The sequence below is a fragment of the Neospora caninum genome, chromosome X, assembly GCF_000208865.1.
Source record: "Neospora caninum Liverpool complete genome, chromosome X".
NCBI lineage: Eukaryota > Apicomplexa > Conoidasida > Eucoccidiorida > Sarcocystidae > Neospora > Neospora caninum.
This window is the reverse complement of record NC_018396.1, coordinates 6,924,158-6,947,282: the sequence shown is the minus strand read 5'-3', so window position 1 is coordinate 6,947,282 and position 23,125 is coordinate 6,924,158. Positions and strand designations below refer to the sequence as shown.

Here is a 23,125-nt window from a genome sequence, read left to right as displayed (position 1 = left end):
AGAGAGTGCACAACGCCAACATGGGCGACGCGGGGCCGCAGTTAAAGGCAGTCCCGCCGGGTATAGGCTTTCCCAGCGTCGGTCAGAGAGCGTAGAATCTCGCTTTTTGAGTGGTCTGAATGTCTCCAGCTGTCTTCGAGCACAGGAGACTTCCAGGCGACTCGCGTGAGTCTGAAAGTTCACGACACCGGAGACCCTACTTCTAATGGGACACGGGAGACCTGAAGTTGTGTTAGAAATTACGTCGAATGCACTCTTCAGCGCAGCGGTAAGCTACAAATTTTTGGAAGCAAAGCCGCGTGTGAGGTGCAATAGATTTACCGAAAACGATTTCGTATACGTTGTACAGTTCAGGCATTCTCACTGCTATCCAAAAGTATCTGTTTCGGTGTCATCGACATCGCCATACTGTAGTTGAGAACTGACGGTACGGGAGAACCGTCTCGAGTCAGGTTGACATGCTTCCTGGCGGAATCAGGGAACCGCCACAGACCACAGACATCCGTGGCAGAATCAGGGAACCGCCACAGACCACAGACATCCGTGGCGGAATCAGGGAACCGCCACAGACCACAGACATCCGTGGCGTCATCTCTGTTCTGTAACCGTTCGATCTTGGTCCATCCCGGTAGACCCTCTGCCTTCATCTACAAGCGCCTCCCCGTAGACTATGCTCCACTGATTGTGCACCAAACCTGCTGCTCAGATGTGACAGCCTCTTCCCGCCGTCCTAGTTCCTGCCTGCGAATTACTGCCGGTTCACGGTAGTGAGCACTTGCGAGACGAACGCGCGCAGAAGGTCCCCTGCAAAGTTGCAGCGTGTTGCTGAACTCGTTACGTTCGCCACAGCTGTTTGAGGACTTGTGGAGCCAGACTACAATCGCGACCTTGATTTTCGGGCCCAGTGCGCAACGGCTGGAACACTCTACACGTTTTCGCGTTCCGCTCGACGCCCGACGGCACGGGCGACAGCCTGGGCGACGGCGGTGGCCGCGGCTAGCCGTGACCATACCGGGTTGTCTTAAAAATCCATCGGGGGACACCCGGCAGACTCCTGGCGCCTTTTTCGCTGGAATTTACTAGGCACGACGCCAAACCGGCGCACGGCACGTGGCGCCCACCGAACGTCGCGTATCAAACAGACTGGACAAGCCGACAGGAACATGAGCTGTTTCGCCGGGCGACAACCACCGTTGAGCTGGTTTTTTTTTTTTGCTGAGCAACAACAGCGTCTAGCGACGACCACAGGTTTTCCTAGTTGAACTTATGGGAAGAACACATCACGGACAACCGATGCAGATGGAGCACAACCGCGACGCTTGCGCGGAGTGACACGAGCGTCCACCTACAACCGTGAAGTTTGAGCTCTCGTGGGAGTCCAGCATAGGCAACGCATGCACGTGGAACACCACCCCGCCGCAGGCGGCGTGAAACAAATGCGGTTGTTGTAGGTTTGCTACGCCGTTCCCAGTGTCACGCGACTTGTTGCCCACCGCTGCCGGTTACACTCCCTCGGTCTTGGAGAGTTTCCTGTAAAATGTGGAAACACTGACTTGGGTGAAGGCAGCTGTAAAGACTGGAGGAAGATGGAGGGACCGCAAGCGTCAACGGAGCGAACTCTTCAAAACGATGCGCTCCCTGTCAGAAGTCGAAAACGGCGTTGCTTCGACGTTCCTCTTCTGCTTCGTGCGGAAACGCGAGAGGCTCCACCGTGAGATAAACATGTAACCAGCTTCAAAAGAAGGCCTTGGAGAACATGTAGAGTGGGCCGATCGTCACCAGGACCGCCGTGAGAGGAAAGTAAAAATCCGCCCGGGGATCGATCTGACGCATACCGAGAGCAGGCGACAACAAAACCGGAGAACACATGTGCATCGTACCCAGTCTTCGCGTAAGGAACCAAGAAGGCTCAGTGCTCTCGAGCTTCGAGATGAACAATTTCTGTATTTCCAGTGTCAAGAGCCCAGAGAAAAAGGTCAACACGTCTCCAGCAAAAAGCCCAGGCCATTTGCATCGATGGAAAAAAGCGTTTTCGTGCAACTCGAACCACGAAATCAGCACACCTGGCGGAAGCATCCCGCGGTAAAGCGCGCACACAAAAACGTAGCACGGTGAGTCTTAGTAGGCCGAGCCTTGCTCCGGGCGCAAACTACCCCGCCTGGTTTCGCCACCCTCCTGGGAACCCGCTGCAACCTTAGCCGTGTGAGAAATCAGTTCTCTAGCCTAGTTGTGAGGGCGTTCTGGGATGTCCTAGCTTTCGTGCTCTGGACAAGAGACGATTCGACCCGCCAGCCTCCCCTTCCTCTCCTTTCGCTCCGCACTTCCAGCGCTTGGTCGGTTTTCAAGAATGCGACGTTTTGCGCCCCTGACCTTCCGCCAGTTTCCCTCGTCGCAAGATTGCCACGACTTTCGGCGGAGAGGCTCGAGGGACGCGCTTGGACGTTTCCGACAAAGCAGTGTCTTTCCAGTTATGTTCAGACGCGACTTACGTATTTGCGGAAGCGCGAGCCTTCAGGTGGAAGGCGAATCGGCATCCGCCCTTCCATTCCGGCCATCTTGGGCGTCGCCGGCTCGCGCGGCGCTCGCCGAATCCCCGGGATGTGAGGAGGAGGCAGCAAGGAGCCTTCGAGTTTTCCACTTTGTGCCGCAACGTTCGCGGGTCTGCCGGCGAACAGCTGTACACACAACGAAAAGAAACCAAACCAGTTCGACGCACCTGAGGCGAAGGATTGCATCGTAGGACTTAATACCTCACACGCCGAAGAGCGGAGCATTTTGTGTGCTGTGAGAGTGTACCTCGAACCTGCCATGACTAGGTGCCGTAAACACGAAGACCGCCCGAAAAAACCTAGACAACTCGGTGATCCGCATCCCCCAGATAGGTAACGAACCCCCGCAGGCGTCCCGTTGAAACAGCACTTTTTTGGTGCTCTCTGTGAAAAGGCGTGGAGCAACTGTCGTGAAGATGAGAGACAACGTCGAACCTAACGGTCGAAAATGCAAGGGCGTCGAATGGAACGCGGAGGATGCAATGGCTGTGTGTTCGTTATGCATCGCACTCGCCGTCCATCACCTCCCCCGGAAAAAGATAATCAGTTGCCGAAGCACCGCGGCCGCCAGCATTGCGATCAACACACAAAGACTGAATCTCCAGTGGTGCTCGAGCGATCGGGAAACTGCTTTCATAGGGAACGAGGAGAGTTGTATCCTTCATGTGCGCTGCAGCCGCATATATCCCGGCGAGGAGCATCTACCCTGCTGAACTCTTCTCCCAGTCGCTTCGGGGAGTATGTACACGCTCTGCAGATGGAGGTCGACGCTTCAGCGGCTCAGACAACCAAAAAACAGAGCAGCTGATTCAAGCCTCGCTGACTACGCTTGTTGCCGATCTGTAACAACTCACGGAGCCAGCAAAAAGGACACATCGTCCCTCAGTTCTCCGATTCGATCCGAGCGAAACACAGTTCTTTTTTTCCCTGACCCTCTAGCAGCACTCTCAAGTAAAGGTCCCCTGTGGAGTTTTATGTATAAGCATCCCTGGCGCTTATTTGTACCTCTGGAACAGTTTTGGCCGTTTCGACAACTCCCTTGGCGGCCGAAACGGCCGCGTTTTTCAAAGCATCCAAGTCACTCGAAGGTGTGGTGGGGCGGGAAGGCGCAGATGCTTTGGAGAAGAAGCGCAGGAAGCCGGCGTTGTGCTTTCCAACGAACGGAGTTGCTGCGGATCCGAAAAAGCGGTTCGCGGCGTTAATTCCGGAACAAGAAAGGTAGGCAGACGCCGCGGTCTGCCGAAGACAATGGTGAGCAACCATTTTCGCAGCTTAAAAAAGACGCGCCAACGGAACACACGTGTCCGCTCGAATATCGGCCCCAGCTCAGATGGCTTTCCCTTGTAACCCCAACGGAGTTCCTCTCTTTCACCACTGCACGGACCAGGAGTCGACAGGGCGTCCAAGCGAGCGTGACGATGCGTTATTCGGTTACCTCCGAGACGAAAAGAAAAATGGAGTTTTCTGGAGGAAAAATGCCGAGGAACTGAGCAGAAAAAGGCACGGAACCTGAAGAAACGAAACCGAAGCGAGTCAACGAGCACGCCCGAAACACACAGTCTCCGTCCAGGAGAGGAGAGAAGCTGGTGCCAGCGTCTTAAACCTCGTCGGCAGCGTACGTGTTTTCTGGTGTCGAAAGATCTCAAGCACTGTAATCCCTGAATTGGAGTCAGGAGAAAGAGGAAACAGCGGGGGCGGACGTCGTACTGTGTCGTTGGCTTCGCCGGCACTCAGCGAAAAACGAATGCATGCACGATCCCCGGACCGAGTACAAGCCGAAAACCCCTTGGATACTTAGCCCTATTTGGACAGCAGCAGTTGTGAAGTCGGTTTCACGCGGCGCATTACGCGCCATGTGGTCTGGTGAGTGCAAGCCCAACAGGCTGAACAGTGCACTTTCTTTTCTTGGAAAGGTCGTATCCGTGCGGTAGCCCGTTCGGTGGCTGCGTGTCTGACGCCCCGGCGTCTTGCTGTTCCCCTTCCGGTTCTCCTGTGTGTGTTGGGACTGAAGCCTGCAAGAGCTCGGTGAGCTATGCTGCACAGATTGTCTAAATCCCTCCCCGTCCCGTTGGTTTCCTGCGAGTCTCTGAGAGTCCTTCATTACTGATATTTTTGTTCTGGAGCCGAATCGGCGGAGCTACGCAGGATAGGGTTTTGTAAGGCAGATGCTTCTGAGAACAGGTGTGCGCCGAGACTTAGAACGTGTATGGACGACTACAGGGGTATTCCGTCCATTCCAAGATGGGCCCTCAGATACTAAAAACACACTCGCTTCTTTTTCGTAATCATATCTCTTGGTTGCTTTCCAGTTTCTCTTTCAACTTAGGAGTACCCGTAGCTTGGTATACTACAGAGCACGAATACTTCACTCACAAGGTAGTGGCATCGCAACCGCCTCCCTGTTCAGTGCCTGGCCTCACTTTCCGCTGGTAGATTATTTAGTCTAGGACTGGGTGAGAGTGCTCACTTCGATCCAGAATTCCGAGAGCGGAATGGAATGTTGCTGCTGCTGACCTCGTCCAGCTAGAGGCTGCTGATCCGTTGTGGCTGGTGCATAGGACTTTCCAGTTTCGCGTGGCAAGGCCGTCTAAACCCTTTTCCTTGTTCGCTTCGCAAGAAAGCCCGGAACTGTGGTCCCACCTCTTCAACGTCATACTTACGAGCTCTACGAAAGGGGTCATCCAGGGTTTCACAGAAAGCAGGTTCCGAGTTCCCTGGATACGCGACTCTATCTTCGACAGGCGGAATATGGGCCAAGTCCCAGGTGGAGGTCGCCTGCGCGAAGGAAATCCCGTTCCGAAGAGCGTACTCTCTTTTTGCCCCGTTCTGGCGCTTTATGCTGTTAAAAAAGTCACCGGCGTTCACGGGCATGCACTTTTCTCTGCATATCGGAAAGCTCTTGGCCTGCTCACTAGGCTTTGTTGCCGAAAAAAAGTGTGCGATGCCTGCAGTAACAGGCATGTGTAGACGTCGCGTCTGTCCAGTCCGAAGAGGTGTAATGAGGGGACGCAATTGCAGATAAAAGTGCAAAGCGTACTATTCGATAGAATAGCTCATACATGCGCCGTGCCAGGCATTTCTGGAAGTGGGGACCGTTACCAGGAAGAACGTGGTGAAAGTTCGTTTCACTAATGCTGCGGGTTCGATTGCGTTTACCGTGCGCCAGGGCTTCTCGCACTCATCGATATGTCCAAATGACGTGGCGGAGGTGGGAAGCGTCGTACTTTCTGGTGGAAGCGGGCGACACCAGAGCTCGTTGCACCATGTCACGCTGCAGCCAGCCCAGGTAAAACACGGCGAGGAAATCTGGCCTCCTCCTACGCGGGCGTAGAAGGACGATGCCGGCATTCTTCTGCAAAGTTGCCTAGTGATTGTTGCTGAAAAGGTGGTGCACATCGTGTATATATATATATATATATATATATCTGGTGAGGTCACATTGTAAATGGCAGTAGAGCCACAAGAAAAACACAATTCCCTAAAGGATCGAACTGTTCATCCAGTTCGCAAGGGCGAGCATGTGCGGAGATCGCGACCACAAGAACGACTTTTTTTCCCGTAGATATAGAGCAAGTAATCGCTTGCGCAAAAGGGTGCATACTTCTCAGAAACACACAGTTGTCCACTTGCTGTGGGGTTTTACGAACTTCCACACGACTCCAAAACTCTCAACAGTGAGCGGATGGTTAACTGGAGATTGATTCGCTGCCCCTGAATCTTCGAAAGCAAGATCTTGGCTCCACAGCTATCATCCAGCAGAACTGTTTTCTGTTGCTTCCTTGGACTCTTGTATTTATCAGAAATTAAAGCTGGCATTCCGTGAGTCTCATTACCCGTATGCAGGACTATCCGTTTCGGCTAGTGGCCGCGAAAAAGGGGAGTGTGCATGATGCCCCTTGTATATGGTACCAAACGCTAGGCAGACACTCGACGTTGGAACACCTTTTTCTTCTCATTTCTCGACAGCCAGATGCTTCCCTTTCAGGTACTTGCACACCGTTCCCTGCTCTGGGTTGGTCCGCCGACAGAAATGCTCAAAAAAACTGCTGGAATTTTTGCGTGTATAATCAGGGCGCTCTAGTCACGCCATGCTGTCAGGGGTCTATCAGACTCGATAGGAGCTTTCTGGATCTACTTGTTGACGCCAGAAGAGAACGCGACGTTGTGGGCCTTCATTGTCAGCCATTGACCCGCCAGCGCTCACTCTTCCGGCGGCCTTTCTGGCTTTTTCATTGGGTTGGGAAAACCACCCCCCTGGTCTTCGGGCGCCGGCTGGTCCATGCCTCTCTGGTTCCAGAAAAGGCAAGCTAGATGTTTGCACCTGGTGGTGGCGAAACAAAAGAACAATTTCGCAACATTGCCTTTCGTTTTCACCAGTTCCCACCTTTGGTGGCCGGTTTGTCATCGTCTTTTTTCCTTGTGTGGCTGCATCGAAGACCCCAATCCAATTTACCTACTTGGTGGAGATGGCGGCTGCACGGTCGACAGGGGCTTGCTCGTCGATCAGGCGGACTCCACGTAGTCCCTCTCTGTTCCAGGAGAACCGAACTCTTCTCTCCTCCATGTCTTCCGTCTTTGCTTCTCGGATCCTGACGCTCTCTCTTCTCGTACTTCTCACATGCAATTTCGTGCACCAATCCCTAGGCCAGGACACGGAGGAAACGTCGAATGCTCAAACGTGCGAATCGGGTAAATCGCCCCTGGTCTTACGCCTCGACAGCCAAACCAAGGAGGTGAAATTCAAATGCGACGCAACAATGGAGCTGCGAGAAAATCCAACGGACGGGAAACTATGGGGAAATTCCGCCTGCACTAAGGCAATAGATGCGGCGTCACTCACTTTCAAACCGCCACCGTCCAATACGAAGGGCTCCGACGTACAACAGACCTACAGCCTCGAACTAAAGGAGAACTTGCCGACGTATCCGTTCACAGTTTACTTTTCTTGCGTTAAGAAACCTACAGACCACGGTTCTGGGCGTGTTACAGCATCCGGTCCTGCAAACTCTTGCTTAATTCAAGTCTCTGTTCTCCCTACAGAACCGGTGCCAGCCCCTGAAACAAGTAAGCGAATGCAGACGCACAACTGAAGCCGTTGCTTTCTACGTGTTTCTGTTCTTTGCTAAGGACGAGCGCTACCTTCATGATACCGGAAAATTTGCTTTGTCTTGCGTGTGGGTTGTTCAGATGTATGCAGGGAAGGACAAATCTCCGTAGCGGTCACCTCCGATACCAAAACCGTCACTTTCGGATGTGATAAGGACGCAATCCTTAAACCTGCGCTCCTGGACCATGTGCTCATTGAGAAAGCGCCTCAGAGTGAAGGCGATCAGCGAACCGCTACAGAAAAGGAGGTTGTCTTGCAGGATCTCGTCCCGAATAGTAGTCTGGTCGCAACTGACCAAGCAGCAACAGCTGCTTATACGCTGTCTTGCCCAGATTTGCCTGCATCTGCACAGAACTTCTTTTATAAATGTGCGTCGTCCACCACAGGCGGCATATCCAAGGGAGGCCAAAAGGAATGTAAAGTCCTTGTCACAGTCGAACAGAACCCCGATCCATCAGCGACCACGACGCCGCCACCGTCCAGTGGTGTACAGCGGGGCGTTATGAGCAGCGCCTGTATGATTGTGTCTATTTCTTTTGCAGCGCTGGTCGCTGGGAAATGGTTCTAAGTTATCTTCTCGGCATCTATTTCTACACTGATCCATACCGGCAGACAAAGACGGCGGTATTTTCCGGGCAGTCATGCATTCAGGAACCTACACCTCTGTGAAGCAAAAAGATCTCGTGTGCTCGTGGGAGAGACATTGTGGCAATACACAATTTGTGTGATTCCTTGCTCGTGTTACCACATGCATGCGTACATACATATACGCGAAGATTCTCACACTGACACAAAACTGTGCGGATAAATATACGCTTTGCTCGTTTGGGAGCGTTCGATGTGGAACTCAATAGCAGGCACGGATTCCCTTTTCTCTTGAACTCCGAGATTCTCCATACCTTTGTGTTGTCACGGCTAAGCGCCACGGTTATCCAATTCTGCATTGGATTAGGTGCCCCGCAACAGTTCGTATACCGGGAGAAGATGCTGCTGATCGTGCGCAGCCTTGAAGTCTTGATGAGTGAGGGATACGATACCTTGATTGTAACCACCAAACCCGTTTTTCTGAATCTTGGGGCAGAAGGCACTGCCTCTGTGTTACCAGATCACCTTGCCGTCTTATCTGTTCCTAGCTTTACATGTCTGCGCTTGACACCGAGAACGAGCCGTGTAAACGCAATCTCCCCCATAACAAAGCCTGTTGCTCACGTTCAGGAATGATTCATTATGGTTGAAGATGAGAGAAAATGATTTCTCTAACTGCGAACCACATATAGATAGTACACAGATTCTACCAATTTCAATTGGTCTGCCGCTCAGCAGGCGGGTTCCTACGCTTGCATACTCATGCGTTCAGCGGCCGGAAGTCTGTTCATTACAGTGATACACTTCCGGATGGGGAACACTGCCGCTACACATTCATATCAAAAAGGGGGCACCTTCCCTAAGTGATCCGATAGATCGGAAAACGGCCTCCCAGCGGAATGCCAGGAAAAAAGTTTCAGCGTATCTCGTAACAAGTTCCTTCGAACCGGAACGACACTAAACGAGCGGGCTTTCACGCTCCAATCCTTGTGCTCAAGACACACAAAACTTCCGCACTCTACGTGTCGCCAACATCGATCCCTTTCTCCGAAACCAAGAGCTTGCCTCCGCAACCCCAAATAGGATGCAGAAAGCGCACATCAAGGATTGAATCCTCTCTCCGTGCGGCGTTCCTGTCGTCCACATTTGTTCATGGATGTCTACGCGCGTTTTTAAAACAAAAACGTTCCACAGAAAAGGAGACTCTCTTCAGTTGTCCCGTAGCATGTGCGGTTCTACCAAGCGAGAAAACATCGTTGTTCCGATCTTAGCGTCCAGCATCCTTATGTCAAGACGCAGCCGCCCTTTTCCCCATTCCCATTTAAGTTGAGCACATTGGACGAGGAAGGATCCCTGTCGTCCGTGGTTCTCCCTTCCTTCGTCCCTTCTCTTCGCTTTTGCGGTTCCCGGTCACAAGTGAAGAGTGGGGAAGAAATTGCGACGGAAACGTGCAATTCACCGGTAGCAATTTTACTTACCACCCCATGCTACTCTTCCTGAGTTTCTCTCCTCTGTCTACGACGTCTGATTCCGATGAAGCAGTGACACGAGCGCCCCTTTTTATCTGCGTGCATGCCATAGGTCCACGTTTTTCCATCCAAAACGTTTCTGCTCATCCCTCTCACCAATCGCTCTGTGCTTCTTGCTTCAACCATGTGACCTGTCCCAAACAATGTTTCTCTTGTGGACACGGGAACTAAATGCACCCAACATAACTCAGTATTTTGGGGCCTTCTGAGCTAGCGCCACAAACACGCCACCGCTCGACGGGGGCTACCTGTCTCTCCACCGGCGACTCCGAACCTATCGCAGTCTGCCTAGCGTGCCCCACACACGATAGGCAGACTGCCTCCCGTCGATTTGAGCGGTCTCTGTCTCGCCCAGCGTATCTCGGGACTCCCTAAACGCGTCTTTGCTCCGGATCTACATCTTCCCTCCTCTCCCTCGTTCTGTCTACAGCAACCCGTTCGCGTGCTCTGCTCTCTCAGTCTTGACTTCCGAGCGAGGATCTGAAGACTCGCTGTTCGCTGATTTTGCGACTCCCCGCACACCCCACGCCGGCTGGACCCTTCCAGCTGTCCGGTCCGCCCCGGTGTCTCCTCGCCTAGCCGCGTCGTCGCCAGGTGGCGCCGCGCAGAGAGACCCGACGGGGACAGGCCTTGTCGCCTCCCCCGCAGGCGTCGCCTCCGCCACGGCCTGAAGACTGCCGCCCGCGGGGGAGACTTCAGCCGCGAAATCCGAGGAAACCAGGGAGAGTCCTGTAGCTCCAGGAGCTGCTACACAGCCACAAGATCCGGACAGTCCTTTGACGGTGTGTCTCTGGAGCTTGAACGCCTTCCGGTTTCCGTGTGACTGGCCGCCGTAGGTTTTCCTGTGCGACGCCTTTCTCTCTTCACCTTTTTTCTCTTCCGTTCCCCCTCGGTCGCCCCCTCTGCTCCCTTCTGCAGGCGACCACGCTGCGCGCAGGCCCCAGCCACTCTGTCGGCTCCCGTCGAGGTTTCCACTCGTATTGGTGCGTCGTTTGTGCTTGAAGAAAGGCAGAGCCGGCGAAGGCGACACGCGAACAGACGAGTGCACAGACCCCGTCCAGCTTTCCCTGGACGAGAGTGAAGCAACACGGCCGCTCTTCACTTCACTCGGAGACGCAACGGCTGCATCCTCCCTCCACGTGGCGTCTCGGTGTGTCGCATCAGACAACGGCAGGCGAGTTCCGTTTCCTGGCGCCTGACTGCCGTGCGAGACGCTCGACGGTCCTGCGACTCGTCCCTCGGTCCCCCCTGGAGCCCACGCCCTGCCGTCGCCGAACGAGGCCGCGCCTCCACTGCGAGAGGAACAAGACGAACCGCTCCTGCGAGAGAGATTTCGTTGGTCTTCGAAAGGAACGGCAGGCGACAGGTCGACGCCCGGAGAAGGCCTCGCGGGTGTCCGGCGTTGCTGACGGAGGTCGGCGACGCCCGGCTCAGGGTCTTTTTCACCGTCCACGGGAGGGGAAGCGGGGAAATTCTTCAGAGGGACAAGAGTGAGTTTTTCTTTCCTCTGCCACAGAGGGTGGATGAGCGACGAGCGCGCCGAGCCTGCTGCGTACGAGAGATCGAACGACTGTCGCCGCTGTTCCAGTGCGTCGTTTCGGTGTCTTTCCCACTTCATGGTGTCACGCTTGAGAGCCAAGGAGGCCAACCGGAAGCGCTCGTAGCCTCGAGACTCCCTCCTCGCCGAGACGGGGTGACTACGTGACACATGATCTTCCTGCGGACGATCTGACGCGGCTAGTGCGGGAAGCGTCTCTGTTTTCAATGGCGTGCGCTCTTCGGCTTCGCCTTCCACAATGCCTCTCTTCTCCGCGTTCTCTGCGTCTTTCCGGTCGCCGAGTCCGAGCGCCCGCTCCACTGCGCCGTTCTCTTGACCTGCAAAACGGCCCGGTTCTCCTCCTGTCTCCTGGCGAAGCGAGCTCTGACCTGTGTTCCTCCCGCTGCTCTCCATCTCGAGGCTCCCCGCTGTCACGCCCCGCCCAAGGTGTCCCTCGGGCCCCGTGGGCGCCCGCAGGAGACTCGCTAGAGACAGTCGCAACGCCTCGCATTCGCGGACCGCCGCTTCCGCTCGCGCTGCCGCCTCGTTTGTTCTTTTCGAGAAGAGCCGTAAAATGAAGACCCCGTACGCCAAGTGGAGAAAGAGAAGGAGAAGGAAGAGAGACAGCGGGTTTGGCCCCTTCTCAGTTGGATCTCCATCCCCCGGAGACAACCCCCCAGCGTGGTCCCACTTGATTGCTTGTCGCCAGCACTCAATGAGCGAAGACGAGATGTTCTGGTGGAGTGTCGCCGCCGCGCCCAGGAAACGCGTGACGGTTTCCGTCATGTGAAGGCAGAAACTCCGGCCCTGAGAGGTTGAGAGCGATTGGGGTGTCGAGGCAGAGGACGCGAACGCGTCGAGCATGGGGGCCACAACCACGAAACACGCCTCTTCCGTCAGAATCGCCAAGTAGGAGAAAGCTGTGACAAGATATGACGTCAAAAAACGTAAGGCAGTGGTCGAGAAGGACTCTTCACTCTCGTCGCTCCCAAAGGTGCTGTCGCCTTCCCCTTCTTCGAACCCAACACAGTCCTTCGTCTTCGATTCGGCGTCCATTTCAACACACGCATTCTCTCCTCCGCTTTCTTCTCTGCCTTCACCGTTTCTGGTGCCCCCACACCTGGCACCCTCTTTTCTCGTCGTGCGAACGCGTTTCTTGGGGCTCCACGGTCGCGTCCCTTTGCGCTGTCCCCATCGTCTCCGACCCCCGCACGGCGAGGGACGCGCGGCGTCCGCCTCTTCGTTCCCTCCAAAGAGCGAGGACACCGATGCGAAGAAATCTCGCCCTCCACCGTCGCTCGGGCCTTCTCCCTTGAAAGAGAGGAGATCTGAGTCGAGGCCTGGCGTCTTTTTCGCCTGAGAAAAGTCGCGAGCGTTTCCCGAGCATGCCCTCTGTTGGGGCCCAGTGTCCGTCTGGCCCGCGGGGGTGTCTCCATCGCCTACGACCGCGCCCGAAGCTGAAGAGACACTCTTGAGGGCCGTGGTTCTTTTGGCTGCGAAGGAGGCTGCAGCGGCGGCTCCCGAGTCGGAGAAGTCGAGCAGGAAGGGGAGACGAGGGACGATGACGTCAAATTTGCTGAGACGCATGTACAGGAACGACACCAGTTCCAGAAGAAGTTGGAGAAGCACAGCTTGTTGAAGAGTCTGCTGTTGATTCGAGTGGAGCGAGAGCACCACTTCGTTGAGTTTTTCCTTCAAATGAGCGCCCTGGCTCTCCGCAGCCTTCATGCGATCGACGAGAGTCAACAGCACGTGGCCACTGCCCTTGGGGGAAGACACCGAGGCCGCGGGTGCGCTTTCTTTCGGAGCAGATGAAGAACTCGATTTGTCGCCGCCTTGCGACGCGGACGCCGCAGCGGTCTTCGCCGCTCCTTTCGGCGCAGAAGACGAGGACGTGGAGACGGAGCCCGAAGCCCCTGACTTGCTCTGGGAAGCAGGCGCCGGCGACGGAGCAGAAAGGTCCGCCGCCAGGCTCTCAACGACGCCACGAGAGGCAGGGAACCCTGAGGGGAAGAGACCTAAAGGGCGAAAGCGACATGGCAGGAAAAGACAGAAAAATAAGCAGACACACACCGACAGACTGCGCGCGACGACAGAAGCACAGCAAAAAGCGAAGTCCCGAGTTGGAAGCGCGCGCACCGCAGGGACGACCGCGAGACACACGGAAGAGAGCGAACCCCCCTGCTGAAGAAGGAAACGTTTCAGGCTAAAAAGGAGAAGGGGAAACAAGGCGAAGTGTCAGCTCATATCACCACACACTGAAAACTGGCCTCTCTTTTTGAGTCGGCCTACTCGCACTGGCGGTGGCGGCAGCCACCGGGAGGTTTTGGAGGAGGAGCTGGAGAAGATCCTGCTGCTGTTGTTGACTCAGGGCACTTCCCCGCGTCGCGAGACTCGCTGTGTCTGCTTCGCTCGCCAGCTTCGCAGCTGCGCTTCGCTCCGGGGCGAAAGTTGCGGCCACGACCGGCGCGAGAGCCTTGGCGCCGTCTCTGGCGTCGGACGGTGCCTCTCCGTTCCGTCTTTGGGCGAGGAGCGGCAGAATCGGAGACAACGAAGAAGAAGCGAGAAACGACGCAGTCCCCTCGAAGTTATCGCCAGTTCCACTCGCGCCCGGGACGTGCTCCCCCGCCGCGAGACCCTGTGCTCCCCCGCCGCGATCTGCCCACGCCAGCAGATCTTCGAGAATCGTGTTTTGAGGCAGGAACGCAGGGAAGGGGAAGGAAGAAGCCGGAAAGGTGGAGCGTGCGGAAGGCGACGGAAAGGACGAAGCCGACGGCGACAGGGGCTCCACTGTGGAGCGCCGCTCTTCCGGGGCGGCTCCCCGAGGAGACGGCGCAGGAGAGCGCGGAAGTCGTGGATCAGGCCGGAAAGGCGAAGGGCGACGGCGAGAGAACAGGCGCTCGAGGCCCGGGAACGGGCCAGAAGGCCTCGGGCGCGGCTCCTTCGGATCGGCAGAGACAGCGGCGCCTCGCGGCGGGGGCATTCTCGGCGTATGAGACGAAGGCGAACGCGTCCCACACGCACGCTGTCCACGTTTCGAGTCTTCTTCACAGCGGGGCACGCCGTCTTCTCCCTCGCTTCCGTGTTTCGCCGTCGCTTCGCTTCGTCGCTGCGGAGAGGAACCCCCTTCAGCGAGCTCTTCCCCGTTCCCTCCTTCGGGGTGCGCCACGACGCGATCTGGGGACTCCCAATTCGCGGCGCCCGGCGGGCGGCCTGGAGATTCGCCGTCTTTGCTTCCCGTTCCTCCGCGATCTCCTTCGTGCGCTCTTTGAGCTCGCGTGCGCCACTCCTGCGCCTCCTGGCGATCTCCGTCTAGGGGCCTTTCCGGCCGCTTGAGAGGAGACACCGGCGAAGAGAAAGAAGGCACAGAAGAGAACAGCGAGAAGGACGGAGACAGTGAATGGGACTCGTACACGACCGACGAAGCTCGCGAAGGCGGAACGGGATTCCAGGAAGGAAAGAAATAGTTGAGGACACTGCGAAGGAGGGACGCGCCGCCTGCTGGGCCTCCGCCAGTCCCACCGAGAGGGAAACTCGGAGACGGAGAGAACAAGAGAGGAAGGCGGGCGATCCCTCGCCACCGGTGGAGCTGCCGAAGCAGCCCTTCCCTCTCGGTCTCCGCTTCGCTCTCTCTCGCTGCCAGCCCCTGAGGCGACGGAGGCGGAGCCGGACTGGGCTTTTTCCTGGAAGCGGGGGTGCCCTCGTCCGCTCGGGGAGTCTCCGACCTCAGCCGCGAGCCTTGGTCCCCGCCTCTGTCGGCCCCTGCAGACGCCCGTGGCGCTCGAGGACGCGAGCTTTGCTCTTCCTCACAGTTCGAGCAAGGAACAGCACGCGGTTCCGGTGTTTTTGGCGCGTGGCTGGGCCCCAGAGGGTCTGCATGCATCTGGTCTGCCGGACGCTGTTCTTCTCCTCGCTCGTGTCCCCGCTGCTCTCCTTTGTCTCGTCGCGCATCCGCTGTCTCCTCGTGAGCACCCGCACCCGAGCCGCGCGTCTCCGATTGTCGGTGGCCGTCGATACCGACAGGGCCTGGTTCTTTCTCATCCTGTTTCCCGTCCTTCTTGTCGACTGTGCCCAGATGTCCCAGATATGGCCCCGAATGTGCCGTTCGCTCGGCTTCTCGTTGTTCCTCACTTGCCGCGGCGGGCGAAAACTCAGCCGTCGAACTCGAGGGAGGCGCAGACGCCTCCGTTCCTGTCCTCGAAGCGCCTGAGGTGCCTTCCTCCGGGGACGCTGGGGAAAAGGAAGGACGTCTTCTCTCTTTGTTCACGTGTTCTTCCTGATCTTGTTTTCGAGAAGGTTCGCGCTCTCTTCCCTCCGTTCCCTCGCCGTCTTGCTCTCGCCTGTGTCCCCTTTCCCCTTCGACCTCTTCTTCCCTCTCCGCTCGCATGTCTCCAGAACTGGGGCGATTCCCGGCCTTTCCACTCGCTTCACTGCGCGTCCCCTCGTTGCCGCCCTCGCCACCCATGTCCCCCCCCTGGCTGTCTGGCAACCGGCGAACAGCCCCTGCTTCTTCTTCTCCGTTCTTGCCTTGGCCCTGGCTATAGATGCCTTCTGCACGACCGACTGAAGGCGCCTCCTCTTGCGTGGCCTTCGGCGTCTTCGGCGCATCTGCTTCCTGTTCTTCCACCGACGTCGGGGAGAGCACAGACGGTCGCGAGGCAGCCGACGGAGACAGTCCGGTCTCTGCCGATCCCAGGACCTCAGCGGCTGCAGAAGAGCTGTCGACTTTCTCTCTCCCATGAGGAGTTTGTTCTGCCCAGCCTCGACTTCTTTCCTCTTCAACTTCGTCGTCTTCTTCGGGCGTCGGTTTTCGCTCCTGCGGCGACGGCGCAGCCTCGCCTCGATCCCGTAATAACTCAGGAGAGGCCGCAGCGATCCCTGTTTCCAGATCCTCGGAGCTCGTTCCGATTCTCCCTCCTTCGTCTCCACTTCCTCTCCTCTTTTCTTCTCGATCCCCTTCGTTCCCTGCCACTCCGTCCCTCGTCCTCATGAACCCTTCTCCCGACTCGCCTCGCCCTCGCTCCTCGTCCGCTCCTTCCCCGTGCCCATCGTCTGGTTCCTTCTCTGCATCTCTCGACCTTCCGCCTGCCTCCGTTTGCCTCTCGCCGGAACTCGACGCGCCGACGCCTCCACCTTCTCTTCCCTCTCCTCCCCGGGCCTCCCCAGAGGACCCCGCGTCTCCACTGTCCCCACTGTCCCCACTGTCTCCGCCCTCTGCCTCGGCCGCGCCGTGCGAGGCCTCTGCATCGGGGCTGCCTTCGTTGTGGATGTGGGACTCGAGCATTTGGAACCCGGTAGATCCAAAGACGTGGAACGAGGTGAGGGAGCAGTAGTAGTACTGGGCCTCCACCACGTGGTAGGAGAGGAGACGGACTTTCAGGTACTTTGCCCAGCAGGCCTGGCCGCCGTGGAGCGCAGCGCACTCTCGCTTCACGTCGAAGATCTCTTGCGCCTCGCGTGGATTCGTCTCGAGATTCGCCAGGAGGCGCCACTGCTTCGTCGGGTACACGTCGGAGCCCAGCAGCTGGATGTGGCGGAAGGCCGAGGCATAGATCTCCATGCTCGCCACCGCCACTTGCTCCACGTGAATCGGTTCCGTGAAGGAGATCACGAAGAACTTTGGCTGCAACTGACAGGGGACCAACATGTAGGAGTCGAGGTCGTTTCGTTGCACCGATTTGATGTTGGTGACGCCGCGACTGCTCGCCACGATCCGAGCGCCCGCATCCACCGACGCGAAGTCGAACTTCAGCTTCTGCGCCTCGGCCTCGTACGCTCTCCCGCGCAAGAAGGGCCGACCGTTGAGCGACAACTCCGCCTTCGCAGGGCGCGAACGGACCTCAGGGGCGCACGCCGCGGATGCGCAAGGTGTAGGGCGAGACCGCGGGACGGCCTCGGATTCCGGGGCGTTCTCAGCCTCGCTTCGCGTGTCGGACAAAGAGGCGCCCGCGCTGTCGAGCCTCGGCGCTGCCGGCTTTGGGAACGTGCCTTCGCCACCAGACGCGTCTGCCGACTCGCCTGCCGACTCGCCGTCGCCTTCCAGCTGTCCTTCTGGGCCCGTGTCGGAATCGCCCGGAGAAGCTGCCGGCGTCTCCTGGTCCTCCTCTGCCTTCTCTAGCTCTTCGCCTGTCTCCCGGAGAGGCTGCGATCCGTCTCCGCGTTGCGGCTCGCGAGGCGCGCCTGCTCCAGCCAGTCCGCGAGAAAGCGGGAAACGAAGCGGGCGCTGCATGCGCCGCCTCAAGGCCTTGAGAGGAGCAAGGACCAGGCGCCGAACTGACAGAGGAAGGCAACGGCGAAGGAGGAGAGCGGACGGCGACCATAGACCACGTACGCTTTTCCATTTCTCTCCGGCGACGACCTCGTGTAGCTGCGTTCCCCCTTCCTCTCCCGGAACACTGTCTCCTCCCTGAGTTGTCGCGTTCTCAGCGCCTGCGGCTTCCCCACGGACAGACTCTCCGCATCCTTCCGTCGCGACGGCCTCTCTTCCTTGACTCGCTCTAGACCCATCCTCCTCATTCTCCCCCACGGCTTCCTTCCCGTCTTGCGGGCTGTCTCGCATCTGCTCTTGAGTCGAGGGCGTGCTGGACGTAAGCGCCCAGTCCAAGCCGCCACGCCCGCGCCTCGCCTGAACAGGAAAGCGGTCTCCTTCGTTGCCTCCCCTTTCTTCTGGAGTTCGCTTTCGGCCTCCTCTTCCCTCCATCTCTCCATCGCCTTCTGCACACTCTGTCGCCTCTCGCTGGGGTTCTGCATCGCGAGACGCGATCCCTGCGAGGCGGCAGGAGTCTCCGTTCTGTGCTCCGCCTTCCTCCGAGGTATCGCACATGCAGGCGGAGAAGAAAGAAAAATCCGCACCCCGGCGGCGTCGGCACTCACCAGCTGGAGACACGCCGGCGGTCGCATGATCAGACGGCGAGCGACGGCTGGGATCTTCAGTGCCTTTCGCATCTGCCTCGACCGTCCTCGGCGCCGAGTTCTTCTCTCCGTCTCTCGCGAAAGAGTCAGCTAGGCGGCTGCAGGGAAAGGAGCTATCTGAGCGGAACGAGGAACACTCGCTCACTAAGCCCCCTTCTCCGATGCGTCTCTCTTCTTCTTCTCTCTGTTCCGACGGCGCAGCGCAGGAGGATGCAGAGCCGAACAAAGCTTGGCTGCCGGAGGCGAAGACTGGGCACGCGTCAATCTCTCTCTCTCGCACAGGTGAGCGAGGGACAGGAAGGCACACAAATGGGGAAGCGCATGCAGAAACAGGACGGCTGTCTGCTGCATCTCTGCAGCATCTCAACTCGGTTGTAAGAGGGCGACCAGGAAGAAAAAAGGCGCGAGACGCAGCGGTCGCCTGCAAAGAGTCGCCGACCCCCGCGGTCGACGTCCGTGTGTCAGCGCAGAGAAAGGGAGAAGACAGAGAACACGCGCCTTGGTGAGATTGCGAGTCCACAGGAGACCTCTGGGGGATCCTCCCAGGCGCCGGGTCACAGCTGCAGCGAGGAGCCGCGGGACTTGCGCCTGCGCCGACGTCCGGAAGAGAACAAGGGAGTCGCGGGGAGAAAGGAGATGCGACAGAAGACAAGCTGGCCTCTGGGGCACGTGTGGAAGAAGGCGAGGCTGAAGACCCCGCAGGGCTGGGCGGCGACGGCGAAGCCGCGAGAGAAGACCTGCCAGCGGAGAGAAGATTCGTCAAGGACGAAATCAACCCGAGAGCTCTCGAAAAAATCTTCCTTGCTCCTCTTCCTTCCTCTCTGCCTTCTTCGCCTTTCTGTCTCCGTTCATAAGCCTGGCGTCGTTCTGCTGGTTCCCCCTCAGGCTGCTCGTGTGCGGCGGCCACGTCCCTCAGAGAGCACGGAGAAGAAAGAGAGAACACCCCGTGAAAAGAAACGAAACAGACATCGGCAGGCTGACAACCCAACGCAGAAACAGAGGACGACGGCGCAGAAGGCCAGGGAGAATGAGAGAAGGAACGCGTCGCATTTCCTTCTCTGATAGTGCCCCTCGAAGAAAAGGCCGGAGAAGAAGACGCAGGCGAAGAGGGAGAAGGAGAGGGAGAAGAAGAGGGAGAAGGAGAGGGAGAAGAAGAGGGAGAAGGAGAGGGAGAAGAAGAGAGAGAAAAAGAGAGAGAAGAGGGAGAAGAAGAAGAGGAGTACGGAGAAGAGGGGGAAGGTGAGACAGCAGACAAGAGCGCGTTGACGACTTCACATGCAGTTTCTTCCTTGTTTGCTTGTTCTGTGTCCTGCGGTCCCGTTTCCCTTCGCGCCTCACCGGGCTCCTGAATCGCACTCACAGGAGACGAGAACCTTTCCCTAACGCTTCCACGTCCAGCGGTGTGTCCTAAAAGTTGTCCCTCTGCCTTCTCGCTCTGTTGCGTTTCGCTCTCTTTCAGTGACACTTCTGAAATCTGGACGCCGTCCGTTTCTTCCCTCTCGCCGTCTCGTGCCTCGTGCTGATGCTCAAGAGAAGGCGACGAAATGGAAACGACTTCCTCTTCCTCCACACGTTCTCCGTCGTTCCCGTACTGTGGTTCCGTCTCCTTTTCTGTTTCCTCGCCTTGCGTTTCTGCCTGCCATCCATGCCGTCCTTCTCCACGAGCATGTCCCGCGGGCTCTGTGGGCGCATCGGCTTTGACTCTGTCACCCACGCCATTGAACTCGGCAGCCCCGATGCTTCCGTCTTGCTCGTGCCCGCCTTCTCCGTTCGCCTCTCGAGACGCAGAAGACGACGAAACGTTTCCGTCCCCACCTCCCTGTCCCGCTTTCCCTCCGTCAAAGCCTTCTGAGTCTCCTTCTTCGTTCGCCTCTTTCTTCTTCTGCTGTCGATCCTCGCTTCCCGCCGTCTTCTCATGGATCTCTCCTTTCTGCATTCTGTCGTCCGCGTTGACAGATCGCCCGTCCTCCTTCCTTCCCCCCGTTTCTCCTTCGTTCTCCTTCACATTTCTCTCTCCCGGACGGTCGCCCGTTTGTGCCGGAAACGAATGAGAGAAGGCCCCGTCTCCTGCTCCGAGCGAGGGCGAGGCGTCCCTTGTCTCCTGGCTAGGCTTCGCCTTCATTCCCAAGTGAATGGCAGAAGTCTGCCCCTGAATGGGTTTCGCGTTGCCTTTCTCTCCAGTGTCCAGGCTTTCTGTCTCCGCCTCTTCGCCTTCTTCGCTTCCGATCTCTTGACCTCCGCTGAAGCTCGGGAACGTCCCGTCGCGCGTGCGTTCAGTCGCCACAGCAGGAGACACGTGGAGAGCCTGCGGGGTGTCTCCTTCCGCTGGGCTCGCTGTCGCTTCGACCGCGGTCGGTGAGGACGACGGCGCCTGGGCCTCTTTGGGCTCCAAAGGGGACGCAGCTTGTACCGGACAGAGCCGGCCAGGAGACAGAAGCGGAACCCGGGTCGACGGGGCCGAGAGAAAAAGGAGAAACGTGCAGACGAGGAAAGAAGGAAACCACACGAACGAAGAGCGCGGAACCCGCTTCGACCGCGCGAAGCGACTCTGCGAACGCGGGTTGACACTGGGAAGGGAGGCTCGGCGGAGACGGTCGACATCAGGAGGAACAAAAAGGGAAGATGCGGGAGGGAAAGAAGGTGGAACGGACGAAGAATCAGGAACAACTGAAGAGCGCGGAACGCAGTGAGGTGGACACGCACAGGATCCAGGAGAAGAATGAGACCGATTGGGAGACGACAGAGGGGAAAAGGGTGTCGGGCTGCCGCAAAGCCGAGCGTTTCTCGCCGCAGTTGTTTCCACAGTGGAGGCCGGGAAGGTCGGTTCTTGTGATCCGGGAAATAAAGCACCTGAGGTTTCCTTCAGTCTTTTTCCTGTCTTGTTTCTTCCTCGCCTTCCAATCGTCCAGGCGCTTTTTCCCGTCTCGCCCCTCCTTGCCCGCAAGGGATCCCTTCGACGATTTGCGGGCGCGGAGAAGCGAGGGACGTGTCCAGAGCGGGACTTCTGAAAAGCAGGGGGGAAGTGCTTCGGCTCTGGTGAAGAGAAGAAATTAAAAGAGGAGGAAAAAGACGAGGGAACTGAAGACGAGGAAGCAAACTGCAAAGGAGACAACGAACGGGAAGAAGCGGGGAGAGCGCGGGACAAACGACCAGAAGAAAAAGACGGAAAAGACGAAGCAGACGGAGAGTCAGAAACGGGACAGGAAGGACACGGTGAGGACGGGAAAAAAGGGAGACGTGCCGAAGAGCGGCTCATCTTAACGCGGGATGGTAGAACAGAACTACCATGCTCGACGCGACAAGACCCCAGCCGCCGATGCAGCCGAAACGAAGAGCCAGCAGAGTGACGAGTGTCTGGTCTGGCGAGTGAAGAAGAACGGAGGGAAGACAGGAGAGAAGGAAAGGAGACCGGGTCACCGGGAGCGGAGCAGACCTCTCTTTCAGACAAAACACCGCAAGAAGGGAAGGCAGAACGCGACTTGCCGTTGGGCGAGCGACGCGAAAAGCATGGAGCAACTGAGCTCTCAGAACGCGTGAAGCAGAAGCCGACCTCAAGAGGAGACTCAGCTGGACAGAAGGGGGGACAGAGAGACGCAGAAAGACAAAAAAAAGGAGACGAAGAGAAAGGAGACGACAAGAAAGGAGAATGAGAAGATGAGGGCAACTGTGGAGAGAGGATACGGGGGGAAGGACACGATGAAGACTGCGAGGGAGGAGACAGCCGAGCCGAAGTCGACGACGAAGAGCCATTGAGAGGAAAATGCGTAGGAGAAGATGGGAAGGGGAAGGAAGACAAAGACCCGGACAACGCAGGCGGTAGACTTCGGCGTCGCGAGCCAGGAACACAGAGAGACTTCCGTATGCCCGTTCTCCGCCGTCGTGTTCTTCTTCGAGGAACCCGAAGCATGGGACGACACCGTGGAAATCGGCATGGCGAAGGAGACAAAGTGAAACAAAATGGCAAGGCAGAGTGAGAAGCGAGAGAACCGTGGCTTCGGCACGAGGCCCCGAGACGGAAGACAGGACCTGTCAGTCCCCAGTGCATGCCTGGGAGAGGCGATGCACCACAGACGCGTTTCTCGCGTTTCCCGCGCGGCCTGCGGGCCCTCTGAGCCTCCCGCGGGGTTTCCAGGATGAAGGTTCCCGTCTCTCTCCCGCTGGAACGTCTCATCTCTGTCTTCTCAGATTGGCAGAGACAGGCGACCGCGTGAAGCAGGTCCCCCTCCGGTTTTGAGCAGGTCAGCACAGGAGTGGCCATGTTGATGATTTCACATCTTTGCAGGCCCCAGGTTACTGAAAAGGGACTCCGCTGCGAGAACTGGAGAGAACGAAGGAATCGAGACGGTTTCGTCTTTGGCATTCCCTCTCGCTCTGACCATCCTGTACGGGTGCCCAGTTGCGCAGGCACTCACATGACAGGCCGGAGAGCGTTTGCCGCTTTCCTTTGGGTCATTCCCCCTCTCTTTTGGTTTTGTCCTTCGCTGACTCTTTCCAAAACTTGCCTCTGCCCCTGGCGTGGGTTCGACAGAGAAGAGGCGCGGGTTTGCGCGGGGCGAAGGGAGGGAAACACAGGGAGAGCTGGAGAGAAAACGGGATAGAAGGCGACGGAAAAAAGGCGCAGACAAGAGGAAGACAACGGACAGGGAATCGGGAAGGAAAAATTCAGGGGGCAGCGCGGAGACGGCGAGGCAGGCGGTTTTAACGACTCCACGATGGAGACCACAAAACCCCGTGGCCGCCTCGAAGCGAGGAGGGGGGAAAGACCAGCCTGAGAAATAGAGGCATACAACAAAAGCCTTATGAAACCAGGAAGAAATCTGGTGGTCTCAGCGCCGTGGCGCGCGGACCAGCCACAGGAAATCGAGGGATGAATCCGAGACTCTTTGAGAGGAAAATTGCCCTCCAG

General features: G+C 57.6%; 3 protein-coding genes across 3 annotated transcripts; 1 reads left to right on the top strand and 2 right to left on the bottom strand.

Annotated features, from left to right (window-relative positions):
• Nucleotides 1-1,734: 1,734 nt before the first annotated feature.
• NCLIV_053040 (conserved hypothetical protein) lies at nucleotides 1,735-3,812 on the bottom strand (the record flags this gene model as incomplete). Its single annotated transcript, XM_003884858.1, has 3 exons — nucleotides 1,735-1,824; nucleotides 2,490-2,675; nucleotides 3,555-3,812. The coding sequence occupies 3 exons, from the start codon at nucleotides 3,810-3,812 to the stop codon at nucleotides 1,735-1,737; spliced, it is 534 nt and encodes a 177-aa protein (XP_003884907.1).
• A 3,494-nt stretch (nucleotides 3,813-7,306) lies between these two features.
• NCLIV_053030 (SRS domain-containing protein) lies at nucleotides 7,307-8,224 on the top strand (the record flags this gene model as incomplete). Its single annotated transcript, XM_003884857.1, has 2 exons — nucleotides 7,307-7,613; nucleotides 7,737-8,224. 2 exons carry the CDS (start codon nucleotides 7,307-7,309, stop codon nucleotides 8,222-8,224), a joined length of 795 nt encoding a protein of 264 aa, XP_003884906.1.
• Nucleotides 8,225-10,194: 1,970 nt separating this feature from the next.
• NCLIV_053020 (hypothetical protein) lies at nucleotides 10,195-22,151 on the bottom strand (the record flags this gene model as incomplete). Its single annotated transcript, XM_003884856.1, has 3 exons — nucleotides 10,195-13,325; nucleotides 13,600-20,786; nucleotides 21,901-22,151. The coding sequence occupies 3 exons, from the start codon at nucleotides 22,149-22,151 to the stop codon at nucleotides 10,195-10,197; spliced, it is 10,569 nt and encodes a 3,522-aa protein (XP_003884905.1).
• Between the last annotated feature and the right edge of the window lie 974 nt (nucleotides 22,152-23,125).